This window comes from Sparus aurata, chromosome 15 (genome assembly GCF_900880675.1).
Source record: "Sparus aurata chromosome 15, fSpaAur1.1, whole genome shotgun sequence".
NCBI lineage: Eukaryota > Metazoa > Chordata > Actinopteri > Spariformes > Sparidae > Sparus > Sparus aurata.
In genome coordinates, this window is record NC_044201.1 from 475,147 (window position 1) to 492,030 (window position 16,884).

At 48.3% G+C, this 16,884-nt stretch overlaps 1 protein-coding gene across 1 annotated transcript in view; it reads left to right on the top strand.

Moving 5' to 3' along the window:
* Positions 1-16,884, top strand: part of prkg2l (protein kinase cGMP-dependent 2, like) — a 123,050-nt gene that overhangs the window by 13,367 nt on the left and 92,799 nt on the right. The window contains exons 4-5 of the mRNA XM_030442861.1: positions 10,259-10,425; positions 12,393-12,506. Of these exons, the coding sequence (XP_030298721.1) occupies positions 10,259-10,425; positions 12,393-12,506 (281 nt within the window). The remainder of the gene's footprint in view (positions 1-10,258; positions 10,426-12,392; positions 12,507-16,884) is intronic.

The following is a 16,884-nucleotide window of genomic DNA, read 5'->3' on the forward strand; positions in this document are numbered from 1 at the left end:
TTAGATTTAGATAGATAGATAGATAGATAGATAGATAGATAGATAGATAGATAGATAGATAGATAGATAGATAGATAGATAGATAGATAGATAGATAACTTTATTTATCCCCGAGGGGAAATTAGGTCATCGTAGCAGCGGTACATTACAATCAGAAATACAAAATATAAAATACAATAAGAGTACAGTATTGCAATTTAAAACACTATATACAATATACAATAAGATGCTTAACAGTTCCAGATAAATATTAAATAATATTAAATATTAAATATTAAATACTGGGCAGAATGGAACTAAGTGGATTTTAAGGTGCAAGATAAAGAGAGAAAGGTGCATTTTTAATTACAGTGGTAAGATTTAAGTAATAAGTCACTTAAATTATGTGAGTGTTTTTCCTGGGCGTTGCTGTGAAGTCTTGTAAAGTCTGATGGCACCAGGTAGGAATGATTTCCTGTGCCGTTCTTTAAGGCAGCGAGGTTGAATTGAGTCCATTGCTGAAGCTGCTCTTAAGCTTGTCCAGGGTTTCGTGGAGGGGATGAGAGACATGGTCCATGATCACCAGCAGTTTTGCCAGCATCCTGTGCTCCACCACCTCCTCCAGGGTGACAAGTTTAGAGCCAACAACAGACCCTGCCTTCTTTATGAGTTTGTTTAGTCTGTTTGCGTCTTTAGCTTTGATGCCCGCACCCCAGGACACCACAGCGAAGAAGATGGTGCTTGCGACAACAGACTGATAGAATCTGGTTGCAGACATTAAAGGACCTGAGCCTCCTCAGGAAGTAAAGCCGGCTCAGGCCCTTCTTGTAGACTGCCTCTGTGTTTGCGGTCCACTCCAGTTTATCGTCCAGCACCACACCCAGGTACTTGTAAGAGTCCACAATGTTGATGTCTGTCCCACCAATGCAGACTGGAGAGGGCGGGGGCTTGTTCCTCCTAAAGTCCACCACCATCTCTTTCGTCTTCGCCACGTTCAGCTGCAGGTGGTTCTCCTCACACCCTTTGACAAAATTGCCGACCAGGTCCCTGTACTCATCCTCCCTCCCACCCTCTACACGCCCCACAATGGCCGTGTCATCAGAGAATTTCTGCAGATGACACGACTCAGTGCGGTACTTAAAATCTGCAGTGTAGGTGGTGAAGAGGAAGGGCGACAGCACAGTTCCCTGGGGGGCGCCGATGTTGCTGATCAGATGGTCAGACACACAGTTTTGGAGAATCCACCTGCATGTTCTCCAGTTTGGCCTTCAGCAGCTTGGGCTGGATGGTGTTAATTGTAGGGGGTCCTCTGATGGGCACACTAGGGGTCTGAGGTGTGCAAGAACCAGCCTCTCCATGACCTTCATAATGTGAGAGGTCAGTGCAATCGGCCTGTAGTCATCCAGTGCCACAGGATGTCCTTTTTTGGGCACTGGAACAAGGCAGGATGTTTTCCAGAGCACTGGCACTCTCTGAAGGTGGAGGCTCAGGTTAAAGAGGTGCTGGAGAACTCCGCAGAGCTGGCCGGCACAGGCCTTCAGCACGCGAGGGCTGATGTGGTCCGGTCCAGCAGCTTTTCTCTGATTGAGCCTCTCCAGCTCTCTCCTCACCTGGCTGGCTGTGATGTTAAGTCCAGACTGGGAGGTGGGAGGTAGTGCAGAGTGGTGACTGCTGCAGAAGTTTGTAGGCAGCAGTGGGGAAGTGTGAGGGTCCTGGGGGAGGGGGGTGTGAAAAAGTCTGTCGTGGGGGCCAGCAGGGAGGTGGGGGGTGGGGGAGGGGGAGCAGGAGGTGGTGAAACTTGGTGTCTACTGCGGGGGTTGGTGTGGGGCTGTGGGGCTGGTGTTGGGTTGTGGGGGGGTTGTGTGCAGAGTTGGTTGCTCGGGGGAGCAGCGGGGGGGCTGCTGGGGGAGCTGGAGTCGAACTTGTTGAAAAACAGGTTAAACTCGTTCGCACGTTGTTCGTTCCCCTCAGCTGTTCCTCCTCCTTTCCTCTGGAAGCCAGTGATCTCTCTCATCCCCCTCCATACATCCCTGGTGTTATTGTTCTCCAGTTTGGATTCCAGTTTTCTCCTGTAATCTCCTCTCCCTAATGCTGTGTTTTAGTTCTCTCTGAACACGCTTGAGTTCTGCACGGTCCCCTGACCTGAAGGCCCTCTTTTTCTCGTTGAGTAGGGCCTTCAGGTCGCTGGTAACCCAGGGTTTGTTATTTGGGTAACAGCGGACCTCTTTAGTGGGGATGGTGCTGTCTATGCAGAACCTAATGTAATCAGAGACGCAATCAGTGATGCCATCGATGTCCTCGCCATGTGGTTTGTAAAGTGCATCCCAGTCAGTGGCTTCTAGGGCACCCTGTAGTGACTCCATGGCCTCAGCAGACCATTTCCTCACAGTTCTTACTGTCACTGGTTGCTGCTGAACCACAGGCTTGTATAATGGGGAGAGCAGGACGAGGTTGTGGTCTGACCTTCCCAGGGGAGGGAGGGCAGTGGAGCTGTATGCATCTTTAACATTTGCATACAGCAGATCTATGGTTTTATTGTCCCTTGTTGTGCTTTGACAAACTGGTGAAACGTTGGGAGAGTGGATGAGAGAGAGACGTGGTTGAAGTCACCTGTGATGATGACGAAGGCTCCGGGGTGTTTCGTCTGTAGTGCCGCGGTCGCAGCGTGGATGACGTCACACGCGCATCGGCATTTCCAGATGGCGGAATGTAAACAGTTATGGCGATGACACTGGTAAACTCCCATGACAAATAATATGGACGCAGTCCAATCGCGATGAGTTCGATGTCCGGGCTGCAGAACCGGTCTTTCACAGAGATGTGCCCGGGGTGACACCACCTGTTGTTGACAAGCACGGCGAGCCCTCCTCCTTTCTTCTTGCCGCTCGCGGTGGTGTCTCTGTCGGCTCGGACCTTGTGGAAGCCAGAGATGGTGGCGTTTGAGTCCGGTATCTGGTCGTGTAGCCACGTTTCCGTGAAACACATGATACTGGACTCTCTGTACTCCCGCTGCGTCCTGGCGAGCGCTTCCAGTTCGTCCATCTTATTTGCCAGGGACCTTACGTTTCCAGTAATAACTGCCGGGATGCAGGGTTTAAACTTCCTCCGCTTCCTTCTCCGTTTAACTCCTGCTCTGCAGCCTCGCCATCTCCTCCTTAGCTCTTTCGGTACTGTAGGTCTCTCCCCGGCGAAGAGGGTTTGGGGCCTCAGGTTGCGACTGTAAACAATGCCGGCTGTTGAGAAGGCACGGCTTCCAGTCACCAGGAGAGACCAAAGCATGAAAAAACTAACTAAGAGATATCCAAGCCGTTGGATAAACATCTTGACGTGTGGACAGTGTGTATCCACAGCACAGGGTACAGATAATAAATAAAAAATACGCTAAAAGCACAATAAAAACTTAATAAAAACTACTAAGTACCGGGAGCTGCTACAATAGGCTGCCACTGGCACGGCGCCATCTTTAGCTATTTTTAGCTTAGTTTTAGCTTTAACTACTACCAATCTTCTCCTTGTGTGAGTTAAGAAATGTGGCGGGTGTGGGGGCTTACATGTCCAGGGGCCAAGAAGTCATTATTTAGCTGTTTGTGTATCAAAGGTTAGCGAAAAGACCAGGCCACCATAAAGTGCTAAAACTGAGTGTTACCCTCATGCCAGATGGTGGGAGATGACTAAACTTTTATGTTCCCGTAGAAGGACAGAGAGATCATTTGGGCCATTTTAGGGTAAAAGACCCAGAGGGGACAGCTACAGAGTTAGGTGATTTATGGGAGATGAGCAGGGAGACAGGTCAACTCCTCTTTCAGTCTATTGGATAGATGGACCAATTAGAAAAAGTAGTTGGGTACAGGCGAAGGGACTCTAAAAGGCCTGTTCAAGCAGAGAAAGGGGGGTGGTCACTTGTAGATTTCCTGAGATCGAAGGCTCAAGAGGATTTCTGGTAGAGCAGAGGGCAAAGCATGTTGAAAGATTGATATTTACACATTAGGGTTACTAATTTAGGGTATTTTTCTCACCAACAGGTGTACAGTAGAAAGTTATTACGCTATCACCAGGATCTGTTACCCGCCGTTTGGTAGGAGCTGCCTCTCATTCCACCTGTCACAGTTGTATGCAGACTGCAACTATATTGTACCGGGCACAACTTACAGTAGATTTTGATGGATGATGCATGCACAGTCTTGTGTGGAGTTTTTTCAGTTTTTAGAACAGCAACAATGCTGAATGAGATTTTTTAAAAACTTTTCTCACCATCATGTGAACTTTCAAACTCTTCATATGGATCGCTCTGTGTTGTACTCTGCAACGGAGCTGCTGTGTCTCTGGTCCCATTTCAGGACCCTTCCAGCTCTGCTTGCTCATTGTAACATCCTCAAATGACCAAGATATGTGCAACGTCGATCTGGTCTGAACTTTCAATACACACAACACGACAGCAACAACAACATTTGCACTTTCTGGTCCACTGAGCCCCGCCCCCCTCGCTCTGTCACCCGTACTGTCAATCATAGTGTGTTATCCACCCTGCCCAAGGTAGCCACCTATGTGCCACTTTACTTTCTAAAACTGGTTCTTGTTAATGTACCAGTAAAGCTCCTGCTGGTTTATGATCTTATCATGGACAGAAAGCTTGACTTTTTACGCCCCACTGAGGCCTGGCAACAGCCAAATTCTCCCTGCTTAATGAAGCTGTCCCACCAGGCTTTGCCTACATTAGTGAACCCCAGGTTACCGGGAGGAGGGGTGGCCTTGCTGTGCTTTATCGTGAGAATATCAAAGTCAACGCTGTCACTGTCCCCCATCATTCCTCTTTTGAATGTTTAGTTGTAAAATCTACTGACCACCAAAACCCTCGGCTTTCTTTCTCACTGAATTTTCATCGCTATTGACATCTGTATGTGTCATGTCTCCTACTGTTATCCTGCTGGCTGACTTTAACATCCACATTGATGACCCCTCCAGTGTTTTTGCAAATGATTCACCTCATTGCTTGACTGTCTTGGTATCACAAAACATGTTAATTTCCCAACCCACAACAAAAGTCACATACTGGACTTAATCTGCTGCACTGGTATTACTCCCTGTAAACTTGCTAATGCTGAGTTCCCCATCTCCGACCACAAAGTTGTGCTAAGTCTACGCCCTCTTATCCAAAGTGAAAGAGAAATGGACCATCTCCTTCAGATACATTAAACACATCAACCCCACAGATCTCACCACCCTTATTAACTCCCACCCCAGCCCACCCCCATCCTCCTCCTCTGCTGACTTGGTGACTGTCTCTACTCTTCCCTTGACGCCCTGGCCTCCCTGAAAACCGCACAGTCTCCTTTGCCCACACCGCTCTCTGGTACACCCCTGACCTCCATCAACTTAAAACCACTGGTCGTCGTCTTGAGCAGTTGTGCAAAAAGACTGGACTGTCAGTACACACGCAAATCTATGCTGAACATCTACGCCACTACAAGAGTGCCCTCTCAGCTGCTAAATCCTCCTACTTTTTCAACCTCATCAGTACTGGCAAAGGCAACACTCAAGCCCTCTTCTCCACAGTCAAAAAGCAAAATCCACTACCTGTCAGCATGATCCCCTCCCCACTACCCTCGTCAAAGCCCGTCTCCCATCCATTTCCCCCATGATCACAAAAATAATGAACTCCTCCCTCACCTCTGAAACTGTACCCCCCACTCTCAAAATGGCTGCAATTACACCCACCCTCAAAAAACCTGGTGCCGACCCAACTGACCTGAACCAGTACAGGCCCATATCTAACCTTCCCTTCATTTCTAAACCTTTGAGAGGGTGGTTGCCGCTCAACTTCAGTCTCATCTTGATTAAAACAACCTCCATGAACCCTTCCAATCTGGTTTCCACCCCATACACAGTACTGAAACAGCCTTGGTTAAAATCAGTGATGCAGCTAAAGCTATATTTTTCTGCTCTAGCTTCACAAAAACGTATGACACAGACTGAACTGTGTGCAATGATAGGCAGTTATGTTGTTGAGAACATGCTCCTGTTATCAACAGTTGACTCAGACTCGTTCAGAGCCCTCATTGGCAAAATACTGGGGAGAGCAGGTGCCGGTCTGCCATGCAGAAAGACATTTTCTAAATACATAGATGCCGAGTATGCTAAAATAAATGCCAAGCTCAAAATGGGGAAGAAAAAAAAGTAACACAATACTTAATTTCCGTTGTGTACTTTTATAGTGGAGTAATTCCATTACTAACTCAGTTACTTTTTGGGAGAAGTAACTAGATAGATAGATAGATAGATAGATAGATAGATAGATAGATAGATAGATAGATAGATAGATAGATAGATAGATAGATAGATAGATAGATAGATAGATAGATAGATAGATAGATAGATAGATAGATAGATAGAATTACTTTAATGATCCCAGACTGGGAAATTATTTTGTTACAGCAGCAGTGGGTCCGCAAATAAAACACTCTATACATAACATAAATAGAAGGCAATATAAACATATATACGTATTTATATATATCAACGTCAACGTCAACGCGTTAATAAGGCGTTATAGCAACATCCTCTTAACGCGGTTAATTTTTTTAACGCGCTATTAACGCTCAGTATTAAAAAAAAAGAAACGCGCATTGTTTGATTTACGGCCGTCGATGGCACCTAGTCTTGATCCAGAGGGTGGCAGAGAATAAGAAAGGGAATCAGAAGAAGAAGCAGGGTTGGCGTTCGGGAAAAACACGGTGGACTGAAAAGCGAAAGCGAAAGGAAATGGAGAGAGGACTTATGAACGGCAAATTCATTTTCACTGCCAGATGGTTTGGTCCATAGGACAAAAGTTATCTGCACGTACTGTCGACATGAAATGAGTTACTATTGAAGTACGTCGAGTCTCAAATACCATTTGCAAACCAAACACATGGCAGATGCAGAGAAGGGTTCCTTATATAGGCTCCTATGCTGCTCCCCCAACAAACCACAGCAAAGAAAAGTACACTGGCCACCACAGACTGATAAAAGATCTCCAACATCTTGCTGCACATGTTGAAGGATCTCAGCTTCCTCAGTCTGCTCATCCCCTTCTTGTAAACAGCTTCAGTATTAGATCTCCAGTCCAGTCTATGGTTGATATTAACACCCAGGTACTTGTAATCCTCCTCCGCCTCCACATCCTTTCCAAGAATGCGCAGTGGTTGCCAACTTCCTCTTCTTCCTAGTAACTATAACTAGTAACAAATTACTTTTTAAAAGTAACGTGCCCAACACTGGTTAAAATTACCAACAACCTCCTCCATGCAGCTGACTCTGGATTACTTACCATCCTCATCCTCCTCAAATTCACTTCTGCCTTTGACACCATCTCCCACCCACTACTCCTGGAGCGTCTGGCTGACATTGGGATCACTGGCATGGCACTTGCTTGGTTCTCATCATACCTCACGACTGACAACAGTATGTCCAACTGAGGAACCACAAGTCAAGTTGTTCTGCTGTTCCACTGGGTGTCCCCCAGGGGTCAGTACTGGGTTCTCTACTTTTCATCATTTACCTCCTTCCCCTGGGCACAACCTTACGTCACCATGGTGTCCATTTTCATTGCCATGCTGTGATACACAGGTCTTTATCTCTACCAAACCCACCACTGCCCTTCCTCCCTCCTCCATTACCACCTGCCTCCAGGACATCAGGAGCTGGATGAGCAGGAACTTTCTGAAGCTCAATGGCAGCAAGACTGAAGCCCTGATCATTGGATTTATACATTTTCATTATGCCCCTTTATGCCCCACCGACCACTTAGTGTGTCCCCCTATGACCCCTATGACCCCGGCCTACTAAATACTGCCCATGACTGCCCGTGACTCCCCTTAACAAACACACTGCTTATGAACCTACACGCACATTGTTCATTGCAACACATATAGATTGTCTTTTTCCATCTTTTCCTATTATCTCACATTATTAAAAGAGTTGCACATATCCTGTTGACAAATGAGATGGTCAGAAGCATTAGTCTCTTTTATGAGGGGCTAATACATGGAGAACAAAGCCAGGGTATGAGAGAGAACACATTCACCTTTCACTTATCACTTTCACACATGAAGAGGCCTCGAAGGCCAGCGATATCACCTCCCAAATCCCTTGTGCGTATGCGACAGTGAAGGCATCATAAACAAAGGCAGGTATCGGAGACAGGCAGATGAGGCCAGGAACATTTTGTTTTCTTCAACAGGGTGACGTCTCCAGGAATCATGGTTCATGTGCCAAGAAACTGGGACCAGTTTGTGCACCACCGATGGGAGGGCCAAAGTCTAAACTACGGATTCTCCCCACCTTTTTTACTTGATTGTCCAATAATAGTATTTATCCTATCTATATGATTGACCAATGACAATTCAACACATAACATTGTAACAGCAATATATAATGCATTACATGCTGAAATTCTGCATCTCTGCAAGGAGAAAGTCCTTGATCAAGCTTTTTGCTTTTGCTTAATGATACAATTCTTCTTATTAAATAGTTAACAGTACGTCGTAGTCTGTCTTCTCTATTAGTCTGTCTACTTTCACCTCTCAAACAAACGAATACGCCTGACACAAGACAGCCCCACAACATCCAGAGACTTGAGGTACTCAGGGCGGATCTCATCCACCCCCAGTGCTTTGCCACTGAGGAGCTTCCCAACTACCTCAGTGACTTAAGCTTGGGTGATAAATGAATCAACCTCTGAGTCCCAAGCCTCTGCTTCCTCTATGGAAGGCGGAAGTATTCCTTCCACCGCCCGACGATATCCCCAGTCGAGGTCAACAGCTCCCCACCTCCACCGTAAACAGTGTTGGTGGAGGGCTGCTTCCTCCTCCTGAGGCGCCAGATGGTTTGCCAGAATTTCTTCGAGGCTGACCGATAGTCCTCCTCGCTTGGCCTGCCAGTACTCGTCAGCTGCCTCAAGAGTCCCCCGAGCCAACCAGGCTCGATAGGATTCCTTCTTCAGCTCGACAGCATCCCTTATTTCTGGAGTCCACCACCGGGTTCGGGGATTGCCGCCACGACAGGCACCGGAGACCTTACAGCCACAGCTTCAAACAGCCGTGTCAACAATGGAAGCAGAGAACATGGTCCATTCGGGCTCAATGTCCCCAGCCTCCCTCAGGATCTGGTCAAAGAGGTGGGAGTTGAAGACCTCCTTGACAGAGGGTTCCGCCAGACGTTCCCAGCAGACCCTCACAATACGTTTGGGTCTGCCAAGTCTGTCCAGCTTCCTCCCCTGCCAGCGGATCCAACTCACCACCAGGTGGTGATCAGTTGACAGCTCAGCCCCTCTGTTCACCCGAGTGTCCAGGACATACGGCCGGAGGTCAGATGACACGACCAGGAAGTCGATCATTGACCTCCGGCCTAGGGTGTCCTGGTGCCACTTGCACTGATGGACACCCTTATGCTTGAACATGTTGTTTGTTATGGACAAACTGTGACTAGCACAGAAGTCCAACAACAAAACACCACTCGGGTTCAGATCGGGGAGGCCGTTCCTCCCAATCACACCCCTCTAGGTGACACTGTCGCTCCCCATGTGAGCGTTGAAGTCCCCCAGTAGAATGACGGAGTCCTTGGTTGGAGCACTCTCCAGTACCCCTCCCAGGGCCTCCAAGAAGGCCGGGTACTCTACACTGCTGTTCGGCCCGTAAGCCGAAACAACAGTGAGAGACCTATCACCGACCCGAAGGTGCTGGGAAACGACCCTCTCGTTCACCGGGGAAAACTCCTGGTGAACTGGGGAGCTATAAGCAAGCCCACACCAGCTCGCTGCCTCTCACCGCGGGCAACTCCAGAGTGGAAGGGAGTCCAGCCCCTCTCAAGCCGGTAACGCTCAACCTCCCGCACTAGCTCAGTCTAGCCCAGCGAGGTGACATTCCATGTCGCAATGGCCAGAGTCACCGTCCAAGGATTGGGTCGTCGGGGCCCCCGCCCACGACCGCCACCCAAATCACATAGCACCGGCCCCTTCTGAACCCTCCTGCGGGTGGTAAACCTACTGGAGGGCGGGCCCACCGCCCATTATCATTATTATTATTATTATTATTAATGCTGCTATGCAATCTGCACGCAGGGAAATATTTATTTCTCTGTCCAACAAACTTGTGACCTTCAGAATTAGCCAACAACTTTCTGGCTCTAAGGACAAATTGTACTGTCTGCTGTACAGACTGTAAGGCGAATCTGTGATATTGGACTTTAAATAAACTTGAGTTGACATGGCACTGTTTGTTTCTGCTTCCTCCTTCCATCTCAGCACCAAGCAGCTCATCAACGACGCCATCATGAACAATGACTTTCTGAAGAAACTGGAGCCACAGCACATGAGGGAAATGGTGGACTGTATGTATGAGAAGGTTTACGGTGAGGGACAGCTGGTCATTCAAGAAGGGCAACCTGGAAACCATCTCTACGTACTGGCAGGTCAGCTCAGCTGAATATTGTATGTGCAGGTCTGATGGGACTTCCTCTGTCCCATTTTAATATTTGACAGGCTTAGGTAACGGGCAGGGATATTGTGTTTTTGTACAATTTAGAGCACCAGTTGGTATATAAAAATAAGTCAAGTTAAGTTTAGGAAAAGTAATAGAGAGATATTGAAATTTTTGAATTCAAAACAATCATCAGTTTACATACAGTAAGTCTTAATCATTTGCATAGGTGAGATTTTCCCATTATGACAATAGTTGCACCAAAAACCTGGCCCAAATTATTATAGCTGTGTATTAAAGGTATAGTTCGTTTTTTTTTAAGTGGGTTCATATAAAGTACATATCTATAGTCGAACTGTTCCCTACCGTAATCACCGATCAGCGCAGCCTCAGTTTGGAGAAGTAGAGAGCCGCTCCAGCCCAGATGCTCAGCTTTGTACTGCAGTGAACGGGGTCCACATAAAAAGTTAAATTAACCACCTCAAACAAGGCTCACCTTAAAAAATCTATAACAGTTCAAGTGTACGTTGTATAGGGAAAATTCACACCGCTTCAAGTCGCTGTCAGACTGGCCTTTCTTTTGGCACTACATTTTCTCAACCGTAGAACCTCCGTATCCCTACACAGTTACGCTAATGCTGAGGGATACGGAGAGTTAAGTTTCGTTTTTATCGAAAGTAAACCTCTCGTCAAGCAGCTGGGCCTCGCGCTGTATTTCGCCGCTCGCAGATCATCTGTTGCCCAGTTGCGCTAATGCGCAGGGATACGGAGGTTCTACGGTTGAGAAAATGTAGTGCCAAAAGAAAGGCCGGTGTGACAACGATGTAAAGCGGTGTGAATTTTCCTTATATAACGTACACTTGAACTGATATGGATTTTTTAAGGTGGGCCTTGTTTTAGGTGGTTAATTTCCCTTTTCTCTGGACCCCGTTCACTGCAGTACATAGCTGAGCGTCTGGCTGGAGCGGCTCTCTGCTTCTCCAAACTGAGGCTGCGCTGATCGGTGATTACGGTAGGGAACAGATCAACTATAGATATATACTTTATATGACCCCACTTCAAAAAACGCGAACTATCCCTTTAAAAAAGATGTAGACTTTCACTGTCTACCAGATGAACTCCATCCATGAGTCCATGATGGATCCCTCACATTTATAATTCAAACATACTATGTATACCTCCAAGAAGTAGACCGGCTCAGTCATCTCCTGGATCCACACCCTTTACATATATTATCTGAACTGTATGAGATATGCTGTCAATGCAAATTGTAAATTGTGATACTGTTGTTCTGTTCATGTGAGATCTACTGCATGTCTGTCCATTCTGGGAAAGATATCCCTCCTCTGTGGCGCTTCCTGAGGTTTCTTTCATCTACTTTTTGATTGATTTGATTTGAAGTGGAGGCGATTTGCAGGCTTTTAAACTCTGTCGGAATGACCCAGGCATAAACGTAATAATAAAATAAGTAATGCAGTTTGTGCTGTTCAATGCAGCCTTCACAGATTTGAGGGCCAACTCCTCAGGTTGAGACTCTGCTGTCCACTTACATTTGAAGGAGAAAAATCATTCCTTTGAGGTCAACAATGTGAACATCTTGGCCACAGAAGACAGATGGTTTGAATGAGGCATAAAATAATACTTCTATGCCAAGCTGATGCTCAGAGCTCACACGTGTCCCACACATATTTTATAAGCCTGCAACTCCCCTCCAGTTAGTTAGAACTTAAGAATCCCAGTCCAGTTGATTACAATACAACACTTCGAATTACTATGACCTGGATGACTGAGAACCTTCATCAACATATATAAATGCAGTCACTTTGCTTCATGGTCTAAAAATGTGGCAAACTACCACTCCTTCTGACAAGAGCTTTACTTGACTTCCAAAGATCTTCCATTATGTATCCCAAAATGTAGATTATAAAATTAGTTTGATGTGGTGTGTCCTCAATGCAGAGGGCTTGTTAGAGGTGATCCAGCATGGGAAGCTGCTGGGAGAGATGCGTCCTGGCACAGCGTTTGGAGAATTGGCCATACTGTACAACTGTAAGAGAACAGCCACGGTTAAAGGTGAGTGACATCAGCACGTCTTTTAAATAAGACCAAAGCACTCATGGTTTTTTAACATTGTCTCACCTTTGGGATTATGTGCAAGCATATACTTTGTGATGCTTAAGTGTGTATCATGTTGTGTTTGACAACCATATCCAGCTGGCTGGTACATGATAGATTTTGCTGCTGTTTTCACAGAAGGAGTTAGACTTAGACGTAGACTTCGACAACTTCATTAATCATTTTATGAGGTTCCCTCTGGGAAATTGAAGCTCCATGTCACACACAGCACTGTTACAAGACACCAAAGTACCCAACACCCATATAAAGATATGAAAAGATATAAAATAAATTTAATATACTATACATAGACATATGTTTATGATAAATGTAACACGTTATATATATATATATACACATATACACACACACACACACACACACATATATATACACATACACACACACACACACACACACACACACACACACACAAGTAGTATAAAAAGTATGACAGCAGTATAAGTAATATATATATATACATATATATTAGGGCTGTCAAACAATGAATTTTTTAATCGCGATTAATCACATTTTGTCCATAGTTAACTTGCAGTTTATTGCAAATTAATCGCAATTTTTTTTTGTAAATTTTTTTCTGTTGTAAATGTACCTTGATGTATTTTTTCATGTTCTTTATACTTTTAACAACATAAGAAAGGGTTAGAGTTAGGGTTAGGCAAATATGCTTGCTTTAAAAAAATGCTTATTCAACACTTCAAATCATGCAGGAAAATAAAAGGCTCAAAAAATAACCCCCTTACCCTAAATGGGATCAAAACATGGTGATGTCTGCTTTTGGTGAGGGTGGGCTCTCTGCATCTGCCATGTGTTTGGCTTGCAAATGATATTTGAGACTCGAAGATATACTTCAGTGGTAACTCATTTCATGTCGACAGTATGTGCAGATAACTTTTGTCCCATCGACCGAACCATCTGGCAGTGTTTTGATAGTGAATTTGCCGTTCATAAGTCCTTTCTCCATTTCCTTTCGCTTTTGCTTTTCAGTCCACCGTGTTTTTCCCAAACGCCAACCCTGCTCCTTCTTCTTCTTCTGATTCCCTTTCTTATTCTTCTGCCACCCTCTGGATCAAGACAACAAGTGCCATCGACAGCCGTAAATCAAACAATGCGCGTTTCCTTTTTAAAAAAATACCGAGCATTAATCGTGCGTTAAAAAAAATTCACGACATTAAGAAGATATATATATATATATATAATGATAACACTGCAGGAATATAAATATATGTATATACACACACTTTTTTAAATATACGTGTGTGTGTCATGACTGTAGATTCTTGTCCTTGGTTATGTTCAGATTATGGTTTTGTGTCTTGTGTTTTCTTGTATTTTGATTTCCATGTCTTTGTATCATGTCTTGTTGTGTCTTTGTTTTGATTTTCCATGCCTCTCTGTGTCCTTTAAGTTTCTCCTATGTTCTCCCCACTGTCTCCCTCTGTCTGTTGTATTGTTCCCTTCATGTTTTCTCATGTGCTCCTCCCCCTCGTTACCACACCTGGCCTCCTCCCTCCTCACTTGTTCCTCGTCTGTTCATCAGCGTCTGTGTCTTCCCTTCACTCCTTGTCCGGTCATTGTATTTGTCAGCTCCTGTCTGCTCCTACTCATGTGCCTGCTCCTGTCTGTTCCCAGTTCCCTTTGGTATGTGTTTTTGGATTTTTGCATTTTGCATTTTTGATTTGAACTTTGGTTTTGATTTGTTCTTTGCCTTTTTCAGTTGTACTTTGTCTTGCTGTTTTTTGTTGCTGCTTTGTCTGGCTGTTTTTCGTTGCTACTTTGCCTTTTGTCCCTTTTTTGTCTTTTGCACCTGGCTCCCTTGGTTTTTGTGTTCAGCTTTAGATAAAGCTCGCTTTTGTTTTTCCCCATATCCTTGCCTCCTGTGAGTAACTGCGTTTGGGTCCACCTCCCCTTTCCATAGTCTCCCCCTTTAAACCCCGACCTGACAGAGTGACCAAACCAGGAAAGGACCCAGCAGTTAATGGCCTGGAAATAATTTGTTGAGACTTTATGACAAATCCTGCTAGCAGGGCTCGTCAAATAGCTGCTAGCAAACTTTTCTTTCAGGCCCAAGCCCATGCCTCAGCCGAAATGTCTCCTTTCTGGGGAACTCGGCTGGCCTACAATGTGCCCCCACCGAGAAAGCAATGAGCCCGTCCACATCCTGGCTCCCTGAAGTCAGGCTCTGGGGTACCAGCCCATGCCTCAGCCACAGTCAAGCAACCAGCCCAAATCCATGCCTCAGCTCCAGCTCCTTCGTCGGTGGCCCGGTCGACACCTGCCAGTGGCCCTCAGTCGGCGGCCCGGTCGACACCTGCCAGCGGCTCCCAGTCGGCTGCCCAGCCGACACCTGCTTCAAGTCCTGTCCCTGCTCCTCGTTCGGAGGTCGTGCCAAGTCCAGTGTCTGCTCCTTGGTCCCAGGCCGTGCCAAGTCCAGTGCCTGCTCCTCGGTCCCAGGCCCGTCCGAGTCCAGTGCCTGCTCCTTGGTCCCAGGCCGTGCCAAGTCCAGTGCCTGCTCCTCGGTCCCAGGCCCGTCTGAGTCCAGTGCCTGCTCCTTGGTCCCAGGCCGTGCCAAGTCCAGTGCCTGCTCCTCGGTCCCAGGCCCGTCCGAGTCCAGTGCCTGCTCCTTGGTCCCAGGCCCGGCCGAGTCCAGTGCCTGCTCCTTGGTCCAAGGCCCGGCCAACTCCAGTGCCAAGTCCAGTGCCTGCTTCTCGGTCCCAGGCCCGGCCGAGTCCCGTGCCAAGTCCAGTGCCAGCTCCCCGGTCGGAGGCCCAGCCGAGTCCTGTCCCAACTCCTCAGTCGGAAGCCCGGCCGAGGTCAGTTGCTGCCAGCCGTTCTCCGTTGGCTCCCAGGCCACCAGCCGCCAGCAACCCTTCGTCTGCTTCTAGGCAGACACCTCCCAGGGTTCCTCCAGCAGCTCCCAGGCCGTGGGTTCCCGATCAACTTCCGCCGGTGGCCCTGCCAAGGTCCATGAGGGTTTCCCAGCCAGCGGCCAGGCTTCCAGTGGGTTTCAGCCCACACCGCCTCCGCCGGCTTCCAGTGGATCGCAGCACATGCAGCTTGTGCCAGCTTCCAGGGGATCCTAGCTTTCGCCCGCGCCTTCACCACCGGCCTCCAGAGACTGCCGGCCATTGCCCACGCCTTCCTCGCCGGCTTCCAGTGGGTTCCAGCCCACGGTGCTTCTGCCGGCTTCCAGAGAATCCCTGCCTGCATTGCCGGCCTCCAGTGGGTCCCAGCCCACGCCGCCTCCGCTGGCCTCCAGTGGGTCCCAGCCAGCGCCGCCTCCGCCGGCCTCCAGTGGGTCCCAGCCCACGCCGCCTCCGCTGGCCTCCAGTGGGTCCCAGCCAACGCCGCCTCCGCCGGCCTCCAGTGGGTCCCAGCCCACGCCGCCTCCGCCGGCCTCCAGAGCGTCTTCGTCGCCGGCCTCCAGGGCGCCTTCGTCTTCGTCGCCGCCCTCCAGGGTGCCTTTGTCTTCGTCGCCGGCCTCCAGGGCGCCTTCGTCTTTGTCGCCGGTCTCCAGAGTGTCCTCGCCCTTGTCTTCGCCACAGACCTCCAGAGCGCCCTTGTCTTCGCCACAGACCTCCGGAGCGCCTTCGTCTTCGCCACAGCCCTCCAGAGTGCCTTGGTCTTCGTCTTCGCCACAGCCCTCCAGAGCGCCTTCGTCTTCGCAACAGCCCTCCAGAGCACCTTCGTCTTCGCCACAACCCTCCAGGGTGCCTTCGTCTTCGCCACAGACCTCCAGAGTGCCTTCGTCTTCGTCGCCGGCCTCCAGGGCGCCTTCGTCTTCGTTGCCACAGCCCTCCAGGGTGCCTACGTCTTCGTCGCCGCCCTCCAGGGTGCCTTCGTCTTCGTCGCCGGCCTCCAGGGCGCCTTCGTCTTTGTCGCCGGTCTCCAGAGTGTCCTCGCCCTTGTCTTCGCCACAGACCTCCAGAGCGCCCTTGTCTTCGCCACAGACCTCCGGAGCGCCTTCGTCTTCGCCACAGCGCTCCAGAGTGCCTTGGTCTTCGTCTTCGCCACAGCCCTCCAGAGCGCCTTCGTCTTCGCAACAGCCCTCCAGAGCACCTTCGTCTTCGCCACAACCCTCCAGGGTGCCTTCGTCTTCGCCACAGACCTCCAGAGTGCCTCAGCCTTCCCCCCCTGTTGTCATCCTCCTGAGGGTCTCAACCTTCGCCCCCGGTGTCATCCTGAGGGTCTCAACCTTCGCCCTCCTCCTCCCATCATCATTTGGACTCTGGCCCCCCTCCCGAACCCCTCCACCCTCCCAGTTTCGTTTGGAGTTTTGGCCCTCCTCTTGACCCACCTCCACCCTTCCGGCTTC